General features: G+C 40.7%; 1 protein-coding gene across 1 annotated transcript in view; it reads right to left on the bottom strand.

The window, feature by feature from the left end:
• NBEA (neurobeachin) overlaps nucleotides 1-13,335 on the bottom strand; it is a 1,994,973-nt gene that overhangs the window by 851,788 nt on the left and 1,129,850 nt on the right. The window contains 1 exon segment of the mRNA XM_030200381.1: nucleotides 3,310-3,371. Within this exon segment, the coding sequence (XP_030056241.1) occupies nucleotides 3,310-3,371 (62 nt within the window).

The following is a 13,335-nucleotide window of genomic DNA, read 5'->3' as shown; positions in this document are numbered from 1 at the left end:
CGCTTTCCTTGGCAGTGAGTCTTAGTCTAAGAGACCACACAGCAAGAGGTTTCAGACCAAATTAAGCTTCAACAGTGGTTAAATATGTAAGTTGTGTTGGCACATGATAGCAGTTGCATGGTTGATGGCAAAACCACGGGCGGTCCCACTCTTCTACGGAGGGGGGCCATTATGACAGCAGTTGCATGGTTGATGGCAAAACCACAGGCACTCTGGCACGGAGGGGGGGGGGGGGGTCAGTGACAGAGTAAGAGAAAGCGGTGCCTACCTCAGACTTGGACAGAATGGGGAAGCTGAAGGCACCAAGAAAGAGACAATGTTTAAGAAGGGGGAATGCACTTTTACGTCAATCCCTATCAAGGATGTGATGGTTGCGCCTCAGTATGTCCAGGTACATGCCACAGGTGGCGCAAGAATGTGGTTCATGCCAGGCTGAAACAGTGGGAGCTGTGTGACTCAAAAGGCTATACACTCTGCCCAAATGCTCTAGATAGGAAGTTATATTCATGTATTTAATTGCTTCATATTGTAAGCTGCATGCTTGAATGTAATTACATGATACTGTAACATATGTAAGTAATAGAATGCTAAGGCCATAATAGATTCCACTGTTTTATCGGATAATTTGTTAAGTGTTGATTTATGGAGTGTTTGTGGGTGATATAAGGAGAGTGACATGGTGCCACCTGCACTGTTTGTGTACCCAACCCACAGCACATTGAAAACAGCAACAATGAAATGCTAAGTGCAGTTACTGTATTATGTGCTTTAGTAAAAGAGATGGACAAAAAGGGGAATCAATACTGGATCTGTGAAAAATAAAAGAGATCCTGACTGCTTAAGCCTTTCTGGAAGTGTTGATATTTACCTGTCCATATCTTGATACCTAGTAAACTCTATCACCAATTAAAGACAATAATAAATACACAGATGGATATGTTTCAATCTGAAAGACAAAATTCTCCACCTAGAATCCCAAAGATAGTATGGAATAGAAATTTTGAAAATAAATACATTAAAAAAGTAAAGTACTGCAAACGGACATTTTATATATTAAAATGACAAGACAGATTTATTAAAATTATGAGATATATCTTGAATAAAACAAAACTTTCATAACTGCATTTTATAGATCTGATTTTTTTTTTGCATTTGCTAAATAATGTCTCCAAATGTATAAGGGGAAATCACAGGAAATGGGATTAAATTTCTTCCTCTTCCCTTCTAATCAATATCTGAGGTTGAGTTTCATCTCTAGGGCCCCTAATGGAAGGGTTTTATGGAGCCAGCAAATGCGTAACTTCAGAACTATGGTAAGATGATGAGGCTGAAAAACTGGATCCTAATGACAAATTCTGTACATGTGAACAGCAGAACAGCACCACAATAACTAAGGAAGGAAACATTCTCAGCTTCTCCTTTTATCAAGCTCAGGCTTCAAAAGCAGTAAAACGAATTCAGCACAACCTGAAATTCAAAAGCCATAATATATCTCTCAGAATTTCTCTTGGATGAAGCACTTAATCACTAAGTAATAGGAGAAAATTTGAAGTTGGAAGCCCACAGAGGATACCTGCCATTGAAGTTTTTGCTTCATCTTCTCCCCAACCAACATCCATTTAGTACAAAGGACAAAATATGACTTAATGATTTCCTTGCAGGTACAACTCTGAGGAAATGTAATCAATAGACTGGCAAGCAGCAGGTAAGATGAAAATATCTTATGTATTCAAAGTAAATTATATTAAGAGACAATTAAAGCAACTTGAAGCTACGCAAAATTAATTTATAGTTTATAGGAAACATTTCAATCACCAAGTGGCTTCAAATTTGATAAAACAAGTACAGATCTGTGAAATAATGCCGGTAGTCTGTCATTATAAGAAAGGTCAGGAGTTATTATCTAAAGAAGTGGGAACAAAGAGGCTTTATAACAAATACTATATAAGAATTAATTTCAGGAGACACAATTTAATTTTTTTTAAATATTATAAACAAGATTTATAATAAAGAAATAAAAAATTCAAAGGATTTCAGCAACCTAATTAAAAATAATAGTTTTGTTTGTTTCATAACGTAAACCTTATGTTACTACCATGTTAATAGTTGAAATTCAGATTTTATATCTAATACAATTTAAAAAAAAGTTTCATAGCTAGTCTGTATTTTAAAACAGGACAGCAAACCAACCTCCTCCCCCCCTTTTTAACAAAGCATGCGGTAATGCCAACACAGCCCATTCAATATTACCGCACCGGCACTAGTGCAGCCTTGTAAAAGGGGGGGGGGGGGGGGTAGGCAAGAAACTAAACTTGAGGAGTTTAATATTAAAACAAAATGTTTTAAAAAGCAGTAAGTTGCCCATTCCATTAAACTAACAACTCCCACTTTTATGTAACATTAGGGTCACAGAGCTAAGTTCCTCTACCAGCCAAAAACAATTTGAATTGAGACGGTTCACAGAAAAGATAGGAAACATTATCTAGGAAAACTAGACATTTACATGGATACTGTAAAGTATGAAACCTTTTAAAATAAAGCAATATTATCATAGTGAAATAAACCGAGCCATCAAATTACATCACACTCTAGCTACATAATCAACTATAGTAACAGCTGATATCTATCCAACTAACTACTAGTGTCCCTAAATACCATCACTATAACAAGCTTAAAAACTTTCAAGCATATTTATTTATTTCAGAAAACAAACCATGCAGATATGAGGCTTAATAAAGGATGAATAAATTGTGCTATATAAAACATTCTTAAATTTTAAAAATGATTATTTCCTTACAAACCGTTAATATGTTTTTTACAGTTAAAATAAACAGACTTAGACATACACATGTGCACATTTGGGAAGTTGCTATTCATAAATGGTATTTGGTAAACATGGTGAGCAGGGGAGATTGATTTTCCTGGAACGAGAGTTATATGGTATGTAATAAAAATATTTTATATGCTAAGGATCACAACATTTACGACACTGATCAGTAATGAGGTTTCAGTCAGGCAGTAATTTATGCAAAAAAAAATCCTTTAAAAAGTAGATATGTCTCAAATCAAGTTGACTAAGGTAGATAAGGAACCCTGCACAATTTTTTTTTAAGTTGTGACATCTGGAAACTTTTAAGAGTTTATATACATTATAACAGTAACTGTTCTTAATTTTTTTTAACGATTAGACATAAACCTTCTTATAATAAAATACAGCCCACTTTAACAACTGAAGTGGGAATATGGATGTGTAAATGGGCTTGCATTTAATAAAACAAATAGCATTTACTTAGAGGAAAGACAACTTACTTGTGAACAAAGTAGCATAACTAGCTCAACCACTGAAGTACTTGATTTCATGCAGACCAAACCTACAAAAAAAAAAAAAATAAATAAAAGAATAAATGAAAAAGTTGGACATGCAATCCTATGAAGAGATAGAAGAGTCAGAAAACAGGTTTGTTTTTACCACTACCTTTTTAAACTGTACAGCACATTTTGATATATCTATAACAAACAAGGAAAGACCCAAGCAAGTCCCAAACATCTGAAACTCAACATTTAGTAGACATTCCCTGGCTTTCAGAAAAGAGATGCACTAAAAGGTATTTATAAAATAGGTTTTTTTCATTTATTTCTTGATTTGCCATCATATATTACAATATCAGGGCAGTTTACAATAAAATAGCAAGTTCCCATACTAACAGGCTATTTTACTAAAGTTTAGCATGTTAGCATGTGCTATATGCTAAGAAGCCTACAGGTATAAAATGGACTTCTTAGAATTTAGCACATACTAATTTCGTTAGTGTACACTAAGGGCCCTGTTTACTAAGCTGCATTAGTGTTTTTAGCATGCTTACACTTAGCGCAAGTGCTAACCATGTAGGCACCTATAGGGATATTTATTTACCGCTTTTTTGATATTCTTGGCACGTACATGGTTAACACATGTTAAAAATGTTAACGCGCCTATAACGCTGCTTAGTAAACAGGACCCTAAGCTTTAGTAAAAGGTCCACTCAGTCTTAAGTAATAAACCAACTATTCCTATACTAAACTCAAATTATCTTATTAAATATATATTTATAATCTAAGTAAACCTTAAAATTTCACATGAAAAGGATTATCTAACAAATCTACAAATTAAATTACTGTATTATATAAACAGTTAGGGGCTGTTTTACTAAGCTGCATTAAGCAGCTAACTTGGGGCATACAGCACAGTACATAGCACCACAGACCCTGGCTATTGTCTCCTGAACTAAAAAGGCAGCTGCCGCAGTAAATTTCCTACATTAGCCGCTTAACGTGGGAGGAGTAGGATCTGGGCATGCCATGGGCAGCTAGCACAAACATCATAATTGTGCACTAGCTATCATGTCTGTCACTTTAAGTGGAGGTGTTAAGTGCAGCTGCACAACTTGCAGTCCCTTAGTGCTGCTCCAAGCACTTCTGATCCTCTCTCCAACAATCTCTTTCGTGGCTGCAATACCCGCCTCTCCCCCAATTCCTTCAACCCCCAAACCCTTCTCCAACTTCATACCTGTCCACTGATCCCTTCCCCAACATCACCCCTGTCCCCATCCACAAAATCACTCTTGTCCCTCGATCCTATCTAGAACATCACTCCTGCCCTCCAGTTCTCTTTTCCAGCATCACCCCCCATTCACAACACAAACACTGTCCCCTATCCTTCCACAATATAAAAACTGCCCACGACTCCATCCAGATCAACACCCGATCCCATGATTTTTCCTCAGCATCACTGCTGTCCTCTGAGTCCATGCACAGCATGAAGCCCTGCATCACCAACATAAAAAGTCCATCCCTCCAGATCCATACCTTCCTGCTGCCTCCTGACCTACCCCCACTCCCCGATTTCCCGGCGGCGTCATCAGTAGTTCCCGAAATCATCCGTTATAACTCCAACAGTAGTCTTGAGGTACTACTGCAAGGGGAAATACTTTCATATAAAGAGGTTTACCACATTAATACTGCATGACTACCACTAGGGGACTGGATGACAGAGATGATTATTGTGGACGGATTTGGGGGACAATGTTTATGTTGGGTAAGGATCGGATTGGAGCACAGGAGTGATGTTGGGGAAGGAACTGTGTCACAAGTGGGGGGGGGGGGTTATTACAGCCGGTGAAGGGATTGGAGGGAGGGGTGAGTCACTGTGTCAGTTCTGTTTTGTCTATTTACAGAGGGCCTGCACTGTATTACCTAGACTGCCTGATAACATGGGTGCTTACACACTATCAAACGTTGTATGTACCATGGTGCTTGTGCTGACTTGACTTACTGCCCTGAGTGATAAATACAATGAAGATTTAGAGCACGTCCCTTGCAATTATTGTCCACTAAAACACTATAATCGTGGAGTGGAGTTACAGAACCATCAACCGAATACTCAAAGATCCACTTATACACAAATTACTTTTGTTGGTACAGTTGATCCTCAAAAAAGGCGTCCAAATGGCAGATGAAGTTCAATGTTGACAAGTGCAAACTGATGCACGTGAGAAGGAGGAACCCAAATTACGGCTATGTCATGCAAGGTTCCGCTTTAGGAGTTACTGACCAAAAAAGGGATCTGGGAGTCATAGTGGATAGGACGTTGAAATCTTCCGCTCAATGTGCTGTGGCGGCCAAGAAGGCGAACAGAATGTTGAGTATTATTAGAAAAGGGACGGAAAACAAGCATGAGGATGTTATAATGCTGTTATATTGCTCCATGGTATGACTGCACCTGGAGTATTGTGTTCAGTTCTGGTCGCCTCATCTCAAAAAAGATATAAAGGAATTGGAGAAGGTGCAGAGATGGGTGACGAAAATGATAAAAGGGATGGGACGACTACCTTATGAGGAGAGGTTAAGAAGGCTAGAATTCTTTAGCCTTGAGAAAAGGCAGCTGAGGGGTGATATGATAGAGGTCTACAAAATTTTGAGTGGGGTAGAGTGGACAGATGTGAAGCATTTGTTTACGCTTTCTAACAATAATAGAACTAGAGGACGCAAGATAAAATTAGAATGTGGTAGGTTTAAAACAAATTGGAGAAAATTTTTCTTTACTCAGCGCGTGGTTAGACTCTGGAACTCATTGCCGGAGAAGGTAGTGACGGCAGCTGGCCTTGCTGAGTTTAAAGGGGATCTGGACAAATTCCTGAAGGAAAAGTCCATTGATCGTTATTAAATTTTAGGATTTTGCCAGGTTCTTGGGGCCTGGATTGGCCGCTGTCGGAGACGGAGTGCTGGGCTTGATGGATCTTTGGTTTTTTCCCAGCGTGGCAGTGCTTATGTACTTATGTACTTAACTGTACCAACAAAAGTCATTTGTGTATAAGTGGATCTTTGAGTATTTGGTTGATGGCCTTGCAATTATTGAACATGCTTTGCACTTTCCAAAAGCTAATCTGTGTTAAGCATGCAGTAAGTTCAAAATTTAGTAGCTTAGTAAAAGGGATCGTCACAAATATATTCACAGCACTTTTTTCAAAGCATATGGACATCTCAAAAAGCCAAAATGGATGTCTATGTGCTTGAAACATAGAAAAATGTAGGTAAAGACCATATATCCTATCTTGTCTGTAAATCCATGCCATCTATTCTCCTATCACTCCCTTAGAGATCCTATGTACTTGTCCCAATCTCTCTTAAATTCTGTTTTCATCTCCACCACTTCCATTGGGAGGCTGTTCCACGAATTCACCACCCTTTCCATAAAGAAGTATTTCCTCAGGTTACTTCCGAGTCTATCCTCTTTCACCTTCATCCTATGTCCCCTCATTCCAGAGCTTCTTTTCAATTGAAAGAGCCTCGCCTCCTGTGTCCAAATCCTGATTTTGCAAAGGCAGGATTTAGGCATCTGACAATGGCATAAATCCAAACAGCAAGAGGGAGTGTTGTGGGCGGGACTAGGCAAGGCCCAAAATCAGGACGTCCAACAGTGTTTACTGAAGAGAAAAAAATGTCAAAGTCTAAAAAGAAGGACACCCTTAGTTATACCTGTTTCAATCAACTCTAGGGTATATAAAAAAGTGCTCTGAAGAAGCAACTGACCACTAAAAGGATTAAGGCATGATACCTCCTTAATCACCCTGTGGTTGCTGTCCCCCTCCCTCTTCCCTGAAAGAGAAACTGGAAAGGAATACCAGGCTCTGTGACAGCTTCAGGTATTATAGTCATTCTGCACAGAGTAGCATACTGATCTGAGGAGTAGCCTAGAGGTAAGTGCAGTAGACTCTAAACCAAGGAACCCAGATTCAAATACTAATTTAACTTCTTTTTTTTTATTGTGTGTAATCCAGGAACAAAAAAACACCTATTATACCTAAGTATATAAGTACTTGCAAAGTTAAAGGCTATTGGAGTGGTATACATTCAGGGTACAGTAGCTATTTTTCTGTTCCTGGAGAGCACAGATTTAAAAAAAAAGAGTTAAAGTAGGATTTGAATATGGGCCCCTTGGGTTACAGTCCACTGCACTAACCACTTGGCTACTCTTCTGATCTGCATAGACTTCTGTATGGCCATTTTCTAAAAATACTGCCATACAGACATCTGTGTCGCTTGTTTTCCCTCGTTCATAATTTGGACACGCCAGTTTGTAAAATGGATATTCATGCTGAATGTGCTCAGCACATGGACATCCATCTCACGTATTTTCGAAGAGAAAATCTTTTTTTTTATTTATGCATTTTAGAATAACACACAAGATATCTCTTGTATTAGAAATACAGGGCATAATATAAAGAAGCAAATAAAATCATCATGAAAGGAATCAATTTCACTCTTCCTAAGACCACTATAATGGACGGAGAAGAAACCTGAAACTAGTAGGAGACAAAAATCAAGAAAAAAAGATATTAAATGCTTAACAAGATATCCCTTATGGTTAATTTAACTCTAAATACAAAGTAAGATTATATCATACTAATTTCTTTAGATTCAGGAACTCCCTCAACTGTTCTGGCGTAAAAAATACTGCCCATATATGATCCTACATTTACAGGGATAAGCTAATACAAAAGTAGCTCCAAGATCTTTCACTTCTTGCCTCATATCAAGAAAAGCTTTTCTATGCTCCTGCATTGCTTTTGTCACATCAGGAAATATCCATATTTTATACCCAAAACATAAATCTTGAGAATGTTTAAAGTATTGTTTCATAATTGATGTTACATCTGGTTCAAATACCAAGGATACTAACAAAGTCATTCCTCAAGATATTTCACTAACGGTTTCCACGAGGATAGCTGAGATATTATTCAAGTACAAAGATTGTTCAAGAGATAAATCCTCTCCCACTCCACCTTGGATATTTTTTGAAGAAATTGGCAAATAGAAAATCTTATTGGTAGCATTGAATACTGCTACTATTTGGATTTCTGCCAGGTACTTGTGACCTGTATTGGCCACTGTTGAAAACAGGATACTGGGTTAGATGGACCATTGGTCTTACCCTGTATGGCTATTCTATTGGTCTTATTTATAGGAGGTAAAGCATCAGAGGAAAACCTCAGGACGTCAATTAAATATTTCTTAAAGAAAAAAGGTGTCATGATCATCGACTTAGGAAAATTCAGGATTCATAGATTAAATCTCTTGTTCTGATTCTCTAACTGCTCTAATTTGCACTTCACTACTGCAGCAGCCTTAAATTCCAGTAGACCTTTAACTTCAGTCCGTATTTGATTAATTTGACCAGATAAAGCGAAGATACCTCTAAAGCTCTGTTATCTTGCTAAAGCTTCCTCAGCATTAAAACTTCCAAATAATGTCACAGGAATGAAACACATGTCTTTGATGAACAGAAGTGCCTGTTAAATATTAGATACTGGACTTTAAAATCCAAATTACCAAGCATTTCCCCTGGCTACATTACAAGGTATGGTTATGGTCAATGATGCCTCTTTCTCTTACAAATTCCTGAACCTCTCAGATAATCTTCCCTTCCCCTCTCTACTGCTTGCAGTAATCCCAAGCCTGCACTTACCATCTGAGCAATTGCATAAAGGTAAGCAAAACAGCAGCCCTAACTTGTGCTGAGTTAATCAGGCACCAGTCTGAATTGTCCCCCATGGGGAACCGCATGAGGCAGCAGACGGCGCTCGGGGAACCCGTGCGGGTCTGGCGAATGGCACCACTATCGCCCTCGGAGCAGGGACAGGAATCCGAACCTCTCCCCATGGGGGACTGCACGAGGCTCACGGGACAGCGACCGTGCGCCAGATTCTGCCTCCTCACCCACTCACCCACCCAGAGCAGGGAGAGAAAATCAAGCCTCTTCCACGGGGGACCGCACGGGTTGTGTGGAAGCAGTCGTGCGCCCAGATCTGACTCCTCGCCCACCCACCGGTTCCTCAGACGGCAGTAGGAAAGGATAGCACTGTCTGGTGGAGCTGCCCCAGCAGCATGGGAGTTATGGAGGCGTGAGAACGCTCTCGGAGGGAACCGCAGAGGGCTCAGTCGACAGCACCGAGACCAGAGTGCAGCAGCAGTGACAAGAGGAAAAGGGGCAACGCAGCAGAGGCCCCGGAGACAGGCTCCGAGGGGCTCAGAGCAAAGCATTAGCGGCAGCCTGAGGCTGCTGCCCCCCTCCAACATAGAAACAGCTCCCAGGGTTGCGGAGTCTCTGTGCCCTGGGCAACGCGTCCATCACCAGACCGTGAGTAAAGTGCCTATTATATTTCAAGATATTGAGACTTTACAACTGACAAGGCTTGAAAGGCCTGACAGTTAAAACCAAAGTAAAAACTGAATAATTGCTAATGAACTGAAGACACCTTCAGCAGGACGGGCGTGCCTGAGAAGGCACCTTTTGCACTGCATTTGATCAACCGAAGGCAGGCTTGTGAGGAGAGCAGATTGGGGTAACACGGTCTTAATAGTAACCATAGGAAATATATACCATAATGAATACCCTCAAACCACTCCTAATAATCTACTCCTTAACACTGATCCACTTAACACTAACCACCCCACTTGCAGAAAACAACATCAAACCCATACTACACAATCATCATAGATTGATCAAATACACCACACCTCACCAAACTGATAACAACCTAAATAAAGGAAGAATATTTACATGCGAACAACCACAGCAGAAGGGAAAGAAGGGCAACAAACTCACCTCAACAAAGAAACGGCAACTAACAAAAGTCCACTTAACACCAAACACAGAACACCCATTCCACACAATCCAAGTGGGCTACGTCAACGCCAGATCCGCTGTAAATAAAACAGCAATACTAACAGACTGGATCATGGATCATGTCAGAAAACCTCAACCTACTCTTTGTCATGTCTCTAGTCGTGACCACCCTCAGACTTACCTTATTTCTGGGGGGTCAGCATCTATGCTGGCATATGTCTGTTTCTGTGTTAGTTTTGTCTCTGTGTGCTGATTGCTTCACTAGACCTCACCTATGTAGGCTATGCCTCTCTGAGGAGCCAGCATCTAAGATGGCTCCCGCTTGTTTTGTGCCAGCTTCCAAGATGGTTCCTGCCTGTTCTTCCTATGTGTTCCAAGCCTCTCCTTGGTGTGAGTGTGTTCCCTGCTCCTGTCCTGCAGTAGGTGATATCATCAGTGAGAGCCTTCATAAGGAAGTGCTGTGCTTGCATTCAGGGCCTTTGCATAGTAAGTAAGAGTGTAAGAGTGTTAAGCCATAAGGTCGTGAGGTTAGTGACTGCACTGTTGGGCTGCTACTTAGCCTTTCTCTGGGGCTCTTGCCCATCTGCTATTTGTGTCTGTGGACTGCCAGTCCTTCCGTGTGGGCGCTGCCCTTCTGCTTTGTGTCTGTGGACTGCTAGTCCTTCCTTTACCTTGCTCTGCGTTTGGAGTCTAAAGCTTCAGCCATTTTCTCTCTGTCTGTGTTTGGAGCTGTTGAAGCTTCAGCCCTGACTCTGTTGTCCCTGGTTTCTTCCTCTGCCTGCTGCCTGCCCAAAGACTCTGTTTGCTCCTGGTTTACTCTATTGTCCACTGCCTGCCCAAAGACTCTGCTAGTTCCTTGTTGCTTCTTCTGTCTGCTTGCCAAGCTTGCTTGTATATCCCGAGCCCTGTTTCTGCCAAGCTTGCTTGTATACCCTGAGTCCTGTTTCTGTCAAGCTTGCTTGTATTTCCTGAGTCTTGTTTCTATCTAGCTAGTGTGTATATCCTGAGTGTATATCCTGAATCCTGTCTCTGCCTAGCCATTGTGTACGTCTTGTTCCCTTGGTCTGTCTTGTGTTTCTGGCTTAGTGGCTGCATGCAGCTTTCAGTCCGAGTCTAGTATTTAGCCTAGTCTCCCTCGTGTACCCCGGACCCAGGGTGTGTCCTCTGGATCTTCAGTTCCTGCCTTATCCTGCAAGTCCTGCCGGCCACCCGCACTCCGGAGCTCAACTCCGGAGGAACGGTGGTCAAGCGCAGGTGAAGTTGTTCCTGTTCTGCCTGTTCTAGTTGCCTGCCTCAGTACTACTCCAGTCCAGAGTTCCAGTCCTGCTCTTCTGTGTATCCAGTTCCAGGGTAGTCTTGCCTGCCACTGCCGCTCCTTGGCAGTGGCCCAAGGGCTCACTTATTCCAGTTCTGCCTCAAGAACCCAACACTCTTCCTCACTGAAACTTGGATCCATGACCAAAAGGACCCTATAATCCTAGACCTGTGCCCTCCAGGTTACAAAATCACACACTGGACCAGACAAGAAAAGAGAGGCGGAGGCATAGCACTAATCTATCGACCCCACTTTACCACCAAAACCACTACCAAGTCCATAACACCTCAACTTGAAATTGCCTCAATCAGAATTCACAACAAAACCCTATGCGATCATTTGAATTGTGTCTTGTTTTACAGACCTCCAGGTAATTGGAACGAAGGCCAGACCAACTTCATGGACTTAATTTCAAACACATGTGTAACCAACTCCAATACACTAGTACTAGGAGACATCAACCTTCACTTTCTCCGTTTATGCGATCTCAAATGGCCACAATTGCAAGCAACCCACGTCAAAGGGCACACACTTGATCTCATCTCATCTGTTACTATTCCCCCATTGTGCTTCACAAGTTACCCATCACTTCATATAGACCCCTGCATCTTTACCATCATTTGGATTTTTTTCTCTCTCATTCCTTTTCTTCAGTACTTCTATCTAAGCATATTGATTGTTGGAACACTTGCTGGCTGCAACTTTTGCTTTTATTACTCCTCTTAGAACTATCAAGAGTTTGTTACTGCATCACGAGGGAAGCCATGGTATCATGATAGGCTTCATCTTCTTTAAAAAAAAACATTTCAACAGGCGGAGTATTCCTGGAGGAAATCCAAGTCTTTTGTGTCTTTGGAATTATGTAGGGCACGTCACCATAATTTTATTTATTTATTTAGGCATTTACATCCCACATTTTCCAATATATATTGTTTCAATGTGGCTTACATACACAATAGATTTGTACAGAGTGTACATAGATTGATTGCTATGAATGTAGGAAGGTTGAGTGAGTTCTTTGCATAGTCTTGATAACAATGGTAGAGTGTTTCTGTGAAATTTACAATGAGGTAGAGTAGTTCGGTGATTAGTTGACTGCCTTTGGTAAGAAGGGTTGATTGTGAACTAGTGACGAAATGTGATTTAATAAGGAACTATCTGGAACTTTCTGATTTACATGAATATGGAGTCTCCCCCAAGTCTACATGAAATAATTTTTTGAAGAAAAATACTTTGAGATGTTTACGAAAGATGAAGAAGTTATTCATGCTTCTTAAGGCTTTCGGGAGCGTGTTTCAATGTTTTGTGCTTAGATATGTGAAGCGTGTTGAGTAGACTGATGAGTATCAAAGTCCCTTGTAGTTGGCAAAGTGGAGTGTAAGATAGTTTCTCAATTCTATGATGATGTTGAGCAACAGTAGGTTTATTAGGTCTGCCATGTAACTGGGCGCAAGACCAAAAATGATTCTGGAGGTTAGTGTGCAGAGCTTGAAGCCTATTCTTGCCTTTACAAGGAGCAAGTGTAAGGCTTTGAGTATGGGGTGGCTCTTTCATAACGGGATTTTCCATGAATTAGTCATTCAGTTGTGTTTTGCGACATTTGTAGTTTTCTCAGAACCTGATTTTTGCATCCAGGATAGAGTCTATTGCAGTAGTCTAGGTGTGCTAAGGTCAGTGATTGTACTAGCATGATGAAGATTTTTCTTTGAAAGTATCCTCTGATGCGCCTTAGTTTCCACATTCTGCTGGAACATTTTCATTGTGATGTTCATTGTCTGTATTTTCAAGGATAGGTTTCGGTCTAGTGTGATCCCTAGGCCTTCCAGACTGTCTGCTATCAGGTGGGTGAACCTAT

This window comes from Microcaecilia unicolor, chromosome 4 (genome assembly GCF_901765095.1).
Source record: "Microcaecilia unicolor chromosome 4, aMicUni1.1, whole genome shotgun sequence".
Taxonomy (NCBI): domain Eukaryota; kingdom Metazoa; phylum Chordata; class Amphibia; order Gymnophiona; family Siphonopidae; genus Microcaecilia; species Microcaecilia unicolor.
The sequence above is the reverse complement of the archived record's forward strand: the minus strand, read 5'-3'. Positions and strand labels throughout refer to the sequence as shown.